The 8,750-nt window shown below is 35.2% G+C and overlaps 1 protein-coding gene across 1 annotated transcript in view; it reads left to right on the forward strand.

Moving 5' to 3' along the window:
* The window catches only part of TTN (titin), a 246,273-nt gene that overhangs the window by 91,522 nt on the left and 146,001 nt on the right, over positions 1-8,750 (forward strand). The window contains 16 exon segments of the mRNA XM_009333163.1: positions 618-674; positions 770-847; positions 1,138-1,392; positions 2,056-2,148; positions 2,744-2,821; positions 3,492-3,560; positions 4,178-4,261; positions 4,505-4,567; positions 4,828-4,902; positions 5,258-5,338; positions 5,886-5,963; positions 6,156-6,236; positions 6,642-6,719; positions 6,940-7,017; positions 7,212-7,295; positions 7,612-7,710. Coding sequence (XP_009331438.1) covers positions 618-674; positions 770-847; positions 1,138-1,392; positions 2,056-2,148; positions 2,744-2,821; positions 3,492-3,560; positions 4,178-4,261; positions 4,505-4,567; positions 4,828-4,902; positions 5,258-5,338; positions 5,886-5,963; positions 6,156-6,236; positions 6,642-6,719; positions 6,940-7,017; positions 7,212-7,295; positions 7,612-7,710 — 1,431 coding nt within the window.

An 8,750-nucleotide genomic window follows, 5' to 3' on the forward strand; every position in this document is an offset into this window, starting at 1 on the left:
CCTCTTCTGATCGTTCTTTATTTTCACCTTTTCTTCTTTTCGACACAGAAATATCTTTTAAACAAGCTGTCTGAATTACTACACTTTAGGGGAAAAAAAACAAAGGAAAATAAAATATCAATATAAATATTCTTTTGAAGCCATACAATGGATTGCATGTTTATTGCAAATGTTCTCTTCCCAGGTTCTGGTGTTGGACTACAGACTACAAACGTTATGTATATTTCTGTTACATTCAGTCTTTTACTATGAACCTTAGAAGTTCAGTCATCTTGGTTTCATTTCCAGGATAATTTGATAAATGCTTACAGTGGCAGCAGGAGGGGAAAGATCTGATATTTAGATTAATTACTATCAGCAAAGATAGGAGAGTGATGTCAGTAAAGAAAATAAAGCTGAGAAGGGTCAGGGTTCAAATAACGGTAGACTGGGAATTCCCACTGAAAATATATTCTTCCAGCTACAGTAAACTGTCAAAATGAACACCATGTTTGCTTTTATTCTGCAGCTGAAATAAAATAATCTCATCTATTTTCCAAATGCACTAGGATTTTTCTTCATTTACAAGAGAATATCATACTCACATTTTATTCTAAATATTTCCTTTTTCCTACAAGCTGCCCCTATTCCTATTCTTCTGCCTCTCGTTCCACCACCAGAGGAGAAAAAGCCAGGTAAGAATACTTAAAGTATTTGGACTGTGTGTACATGTTTCATTATGACTGGGTTTTTTTTTTTAATTTAAATTTTACAATATATTGTTTTTAAGCAGAAAAAAAGGTTCCAATAAAGAAAGTCTCCAAAAAGGCGGTTAAAAAAGGTCCTGAAGAAGTCCCACCACCTAAAGGTAACTTTTTTCCTTTTTTTTAAAAACTTTTTTTACAACAGTAAAATTACCTTGTGGAAACAAGGCAATTTGTTTCAAATTACCTTGAATCAATCAAATCTGTTTGATTTTTGTCTTTATGTTAAAAACATACACATTTAAAATCCAAGCTGATTAAGACTTCTTAAAAAATAGTCACTTCTTTAAACCACCTGTGAAGGTGAAATCATTTCATTAACGGTGAACTTCCAATACACCTTGCAAATTCCAGGCTATGATATGAATAATCTATTTTATTAATTTTTTTTAAGTTCCTGAGGTACTGCCAGAGAAGCCCAAAGAAATAAAAATAACATCCATGGCAAGGAGAGAAGAGATTCGTGAAGAAAAGAAGGAAATATATGAAAAGCCCGAAGAAACTTACGAAGAATGGGAAGAAGATTATGGAGAAGACCATGACTATTATGTCAAGGAGGAAGGCTACGATGAAGGGGAAGAGGAATGGGAAGAAGCTTATGAGAAAAGAGAAGTGACTTATGAAGAAAAACGAGTCATTCATGAAGAAGGTATTTTAACTACCATACCATTTTATTTCTTCTCTTTTCTCGTATTTATTATTAAGGTCCAAAAGTTTTGAGTCAGGCAGCATTTTTCAGATTTATTTTTTTTGTTTTTGTTACAATAACTTGAACCTTGATATGCTATCAAGTTTTAACTAGCACTTGACGACAAGACAAGGACTCTAGTATGGTGAGGTATAGATGCAGATAGAAATTGATACACTATAATTTGGTTGCCAATGGACTTTGCAGATTGGGACATCTTTAAAACCTAATACGAGTTAGTAGTTTGTAAGGATATGTGTCAATTTTAGTTGTTTTGGATATTTCTTCTACCATTTTCATGTATTCTAGATAAACTTGATTTAGGTTAAATGTTTCACACATTAATTGCTTGATGTTTATAACTGTATTTTGCAATTCCTTGCATGCTTTAACTGTCTTGGGTAGTAGTAACCTGCATGCCTCTAGGAACAGAATTTGGCTCTGATGAGAAACCATCAAACTTGGAAATAAGCAGAAAATTTTACTGCAACAATTGGATCTCCAAAACTCTGCCTGTGTTTTTCAACTTCATAAACTTAGAATGGTATAACTAATAACTTTTCTGTGTATCGAGCTTTTAGACAATGCATTTTTCATCAGTAAGCGATGTTATTATTTTTAAAGTGGTTGAAGTTCCCAAGAAGCCTGTGCCTGAGCGAAAACCACCAGCAATTACAGCTGAAAAGAAGGAAAAGAAAGAAGTGACAGTGCGTAAAGGTATGACTTTCCTGCAAAACTAACAGAAACGTGCAGATTAAGATCTCTCATGCACGTCCTTCAAGCTGAACTATGGTGGTTATTCACATTTCCTTGAAAAAAAGAGAATTCTCTTTATGTTGGACAGTGACATGAGCAAGGCTTATGGCAACCCTTCCTCTTCTTCCACCTCATATTTTCGAGGAGAGAGAGAATAGTGGCAATGGTGGTTGAAGCAAACCAAGAATTGCTGGCAAAATCAAACTGAGCTTCAGTTATCTTTCCTTCTCATTGTGTATTAGCCCTGGGAATGGGTAATGTTTTTGAACCAGTGAATGCTCCACTTCTGAGAAGTATCCTCCATTTAGATCACTGTGTATATCTCAGGGGAGGGTGGGCCTGATCACCTGTTTCACAAGTGTTACCACCACTGTTCACCACCAGAGAATAATGCGCTGAACAGCGCACAGGATGCACAAAGGTTATAACATCCTAAACAAGAAAATAGCCAGTTCTACCTGGTTTGTGTCCAGAAAATAATTTGCAAGATGATTTAAACAATAAATATATCTTAATATATAAGTATATGATGATATAAATATATCATCACTTACAGTTGTCAAGAAACCTGATGATGAAAAAGTGGAGATAGCCACTCAGAAGGTTGCAGAAGAAAAAGTCAAACGGGCTGAGGGTAACTACTGTTTAATTACCTTAATGTCATCTTTACATGAAAGTAGTTGCTATTGTTGCTTAGCTGATCTGCATATGCCGTGTCTTCATTTAACATGGGTCTGATCAATTTCTCAGTCTTTCAAACATCTAACAAAAGCTTCTGCTGAATTTTATAAAAGGAAGATTAAAAACTTTTTAGGGGAAAATACTAAATGCAGGTGCTAACTACCAATGCTTTAAGAAAGGAAGTGAGTGTAAAATTGCACTGGGTGAAACGGTAAGTTTCACTCTAAGCTGAAGATGTGAAATCCCCATCTTCCTCAGACTTCCATCTTGACCTGTCTACCAGAATGTCTTGGTTAATTGTTTGGTTCTGAAATAAAGATGCATCCTTACTCTCTTGCGAACCACCTCCTCTTGTATAGCATTTCCCATTCTGCAGCAGGAGTCTGTTGGCTGCAATTCAATATATGTCAGGATATGACCTGAGTTAGCCAGCCCCTTTAGAAGATACCAAGAAAAAGAAGCAAACACATTCCTTCTGTTGCTTTGCGTGGTTCCAAGGAGCCTGACTTAGCTACTGAGTTAGATTATATTTGTTTTTTCAACTTCATTGCTAGATAGCTGTAGACTTACTTTGATCTCTTTGCTAAATATATGACAGAGTAACAAAATTTTAATGCCAACAGTTACCAAGAAAGTTCTACCACCAAAGCCTACACCAGTGATCATTGAGGAAAAAGTTATGAAAAAGGAAGGTACAGATCAGCATCTTTCAATTACAGTTTACATTTTTTCCAGCACCCTGTGTGTTCTTGTGTTTCTTGTGAATATGTGGGCCTGTGTGTATGTACCTGGATCTACTGTACTAGTCACGCTGTGACTACTCTCAGTGTTTAAATAGTATGTGTACCATGCTTTTATCTTTCATGAAGTCTGTTTTTAACATGTTTGTGGCTAGCCTTTTGATTCTTGTTTAAACATTCCACAGGACATTGCAGTGTGATTTAGCTGCTTCTTCATCTATTCTGCCTGCTGGTCTATGCTTACATAATAATGGCCCAGTGCCCCAAAATTTCTTTGAAGAACCGCCTTTGGAATTCTTCTGATATACTATTTCCAAAAGCCTGTGCATGCATTTATTTTAAATTTTTGGGTCAAAAGTGTCTGTGTCTTTAGTCTTTAACAGATACTAAATATTATACTTGTACGCTTGTTTTGCGTTCAGTATTTTAGAATGTGAATACTGACTGTCTAAATATGTCCAAGACTTAAATGTGCAAAACAGATATAGAATTTATAAGAACTCACATGCTGACTACCGCTAATGTGGATCTAGAATATAAAGTACTAAAACAAAATCCTGTCTTTAAAGTACCGACAGTAGAAACATGGACTGTTTCAGAAGAAAAGATGTCGGTTTCTGTCCACAGAGAGGAAGAGTATTCATATGTCACAGGTATGTACAAAACCAAAAATCTGTGCACCCAAATCAAAACAATCTTTCAATCCTAGTAGATTTGCTTTTAATCTATTTTTATGTATAGCAAATTACATATTTAGACACATCATATATTTGTCTTTCAATATGCATTGCTTCTTTTTGTTCATTGTGTTATGTAGCCTCAGTGTTCTTTAGATTAATAGATGTCAATATTTCAACTCTTTTATCTTAACATTGTTTAAATGCTTTTCTTTGAAGAGCCAACAGAGCATGCGAAAACAGTTGAAGAAAGATTCTTTGAAGCTGTTTACCCAATTGAAGGTAGATTGATTAAGAATGAGAGGCTAATCAATATTTAAGATTTTTAAAACAATTTGAATCTGTAGTTCATCAAAACTCATTGTGAGATTTGCACATGCTGTTGGTTTTCTGGATGAAAGTTTTCTAGATATTAACATATGTGTTTTAGTGACCTTTGTGTACTGGACACATACCATATCTTCTTAAAAGCTTTTCAGATTTACTACAGACATTGATATTTCCTATCTCCAAATTTAATATCTTTAAAATTCCTATTGTAGCACATAAGGAAGTCGAAGAGGAGGAGGAAGAAGAAGAAGTCATTTCTACAGAACAGGAGATCCCTCACGTTGAAGGTGAATAAAATCTTTCTATCATCATGCGCTCCATTTTTCTGAACTTTCACATTATCTGCCTGTACTACTGTTTACCAAAGGATAGCATATCAGAACTGAGATCTTTCAATCTCTCTATGGCTCTACTCTCAAAAGGTCAAGCCCTACTGCATTTCTAAATCTAATTCTTCTTCATCACTGCTTTAAATAATTCTTTGAATAGCTTTTTTTGAGATGAGCATATTGTAGCTGTTTGATAAAACAGCATATTTTTTGACATATAGTGTTTGCTCATCCAGCATGTTGAACGTAGCCTACTGTGATTTACCAAATATTTTTACTGTCTCCTAAGTGTTCATCACCTATCTCTTTAAAGTGCCCGAGATACCAAAGAGGCGTGTTCCAGAAGAAAGAAAGCCTGTTCCTGTCCCTAAAAAAGAAGCTCCACCAGCTAAAGGTATTTCTACCACCCTAGTAAAAAACAAACAAACAAAAACCCCCAAACTGTCTTTCATTATATAATTTTTCATGTTTTCTTGAATATATTTATGAGTTTACTCTCTATGTGGCTTTGGTTTTCCATTATCTCCATGTGCGTTATTTGATTTTTCATTATCTCCATACTTTCACTTTTTCATTTGTGCTATAACTTAGCTTACAGCTTGCATTTGTCTCAGCTTTGTCCCTTCTCTTTCCTAACAATCTTGTGCTTGTTGTTTGTATTTAGGTTGTGTGGCTTTTGCAGGCAAGGATAGGGTGTTTTTACTTTCAATAGAGTGCCACGAAAGGTGATAGTGCAGAAATGTTAACACTGGAATTTTATACTGTATCATAGTATCTTTCCCATATAGTCCACTGTATGTCCAAAAGGTTGTACATTGTATTGTGTTGCAGTGCTCAGCTCCTAGTCCAGACAGTATGTTCTGTAAAGCAATCTTGGATTACTGAAATCTGGATAAGTGGTCCAAAAACTAATGCTCTCACTTTGACAATGTTTTCCAAAGTGCCTGAAGTCCCTATGAAATCTGTTCCAGAAAAGAAAGTTGCTGTTGCTAAAAAGGAGGTGGCTCCCCCAGCAAAAGGTACAGCATCTTTTGAATGTGGGCTTTAACCAGTCCTGTACTATTGTGTTGTTTTCCTAACTACTATTCACTTCTCAATATAAGCATATGATAAATATGGTCTTTGTGTGTTATGTTGTATGTCTATCCTCATTTAAGACAAACTCAAAAGCCTTAGAAAGATTACTTAAACAAATTTTAATACCTTTAAAGTTCCTGAAGTGCCTAAAAAACCTGTGCCTGAAGAAAAAGTACACATTCCTGTTCCCAGAGAAGAACCTCCACATGCCAAAGGTATACTTAATGATGGAGTTTACATGTACCTGTTGAATATCTTTTTAATTTTTTTGTTGTTGTTAGCCTGTACGTAAACATGTTTGTGTTAGAAATTGATTTTTTATGTATAGTTCTCTGTGCATATTTATCAGTTTTTAAGGCCAGGTAACATACCTGAGCAGCTCTTTCTTCAGTTGAGAAATCAGTCTTAAAGTACTTGATAGGCTTCCAGATACTGGTTTGATTTTTTTTTTTTTTTTCAAATGTATGTTGCTCTTGTCTCATACCTTTCTATGTTAAGTGTATAAATGTGTTATGTGGTGTGTCTTGATATTGTTATAAATGGATTAATGAAATTCTATAATACTCCAATAAATCTTTGAGATATAGAATTCAGTTATCTTACATTTTATCTTTTTTAAGTGCCAGAGGTGACTAAGAGAGCTCCCCCAGAGAAAAAAATTGCTGTTCCAAAAAGAGAGGAAGCTCCACCACCAAAAGGTACACTTAAATAAATAACATTCTTATCTAGTTATCTTAAGCATCTTGTTTATGTCCAATTTTGATTTTGATTGTTAAGTGAATCTGGTTTTAGTTGTACTTCAGTTACATTAGCTAGGTATCTTTTGTGTCAGTTTTGTGGATAACTGTGCTATAGATGCAGTCTTAAAACACCTGTAATTTTAGTTACTTAATATTATTATAATTCATATCTCTGAAGTGCCAGAAGTACCTAAGAAACCAGCTCCAGAAGAAAAAATACCACATGTTCCTAAAGTAGAAGTTCCACCTACAAAAGGTACCATATTGTTCACTGTAATATCATTTATTGTAGTCTTTAGAACATTGCATTTTTCTCAGCTTGCTCAGCTGTTGTGTTTTGTAAGCAAAATATGTCCATGTGTAAACTTTTTGAATGATACATTTCTGTTACGTGATGCTTTTGCCAGTTTTGCACTTTATAGGTCCAAAAACTAAATACTTCTTTTTAAGTGCCTGCAGTTCCTAAGAAACCTATCCCTACAGAAAAATTATCTCCTGCTGTTCCTAAAAAAGTTGAGGCTCCTCCAGCTAAAGGTATGCTTTCCAGTAGAATGAAAGAATATGCTGTTTCTCAGCTTCTGTTTATATGTTCTGTATTGTTATCCGTCATTGATTTGTGCTTCCCCTGCGAATTCTGCTGTTCTGGTTTAGTCACAATGAATCATTACAGTATGTTGTATGTGTTGTGCAATACTTATAAAAATGCTATTTCTAAATATTGAATCTCTTTTATGTGTTATGTGCTCAGTACCCTTAAGCAATTCTTTGGAAACTTAGATTTAGCATTTTGCAACATTGCTTTCACAATGGAATTAGAAAAGCATACATTTAATATTATTATCTTTCAAAGTGCCTGAAGTGCAGAAGAAAGCCACTTTTGAAGAAAGAGTACTTATTACAGAAGAAAGAATATCTGTTGCCATTCCAGAGGAAATCCCACCACCTGAAGGTACACTATAAACAGACAATAGTGAGAAACTTGTGCTTTGTCTACAAGTCTGTTGTTCTAAGACCAAGATCAAAATACACAAAAATTTTGTGTTAGTTATCTTGTGTGAGTTTTGTGTTGAACATTTTACAGTCTTGCAGGCAGTTAAGAGCCTCCTGAGTGCCATTTACCATTTCAGTCTTGAATGCCAGGATCCCACCCCATTGACATGAATGGAAATTGATGAATCACTGAATACAATGATCTTCAGATCAGGCTCTCGGGAAATCATAGTAAGAAGTATGGATGCATAGCATTTAGATTAGACTCTGCTAATCAGGACTGTAACCATCCATTTGTCATACTCCCTACAAAGCTCTCTGTAGCCCTGCAGATCATAGAATCATAGAATCACAGAATAGTTTGGGTTGGAAGGGACCTCTAAAGGTCATCTAGTCCAACCCCCCTGCCGTGGGCAGAGACACCTTCAACTAGATCAGGTTGCTCAGAGCCCCGGCCAACCTGACCTGGAATGTTTCCAGGGATGGGGCATCCACCACCTTGATAACAATACTATTTCTCTCTACAGTGTTAGCTTCTCACCAGTTCTTTTAGTTCACATTCTCACACTCAAGGAAGGTTGAGATCAGTTGTTTTAAGTTAGTGTAATTCCACAATATATCTCATTCAAGATAGCTGAAATCAACATTTTGACCGTTTTTATATCTCATTAATAACTAGCCAGTCAAGACAATTTACGTATTATATTAAAAAGCATAAATGAGTTTTTAAAAGCAGAAATGGAAGTTATATATTTAAAATATGGACGTGCAAATATATATTCATATGGATACGTGCAGTGTTAATTTCTGTTTGTCTCCTGCAAATTAACCTTTTACCCCAGAACAAGTTGATGTTTTCCCTGATACAGTCACATTTGTAGATGTGCACATGCCAGATGTTCCTCTCAATTCTTTACCTACCCTTCTCAACTTCTTCCTGTCCTTCTTACTTTCATGTAGCTGGATCAAGGAGCAACCTCTAACTCTTTGACTGTTGTT

The sequence above is a fragment of the Pygoscelis adeliae genome, unplaced genomic scaffold, assembly GCF_000699105.1.
Source record: "Pygoscelis adeliae isolate BGI_AS28 unplaced genomic scaffold, ASM69910v1 Scaffold160, whole genome shotgun sequence".
In the NCBI taxonomy this organism is placed as follows: Eukaryota; Metazoa; Chordata; class Aves; order Sphenisciformes; family Spheniscidae; genus Pygoscelis; species Pygoscelis adeliae.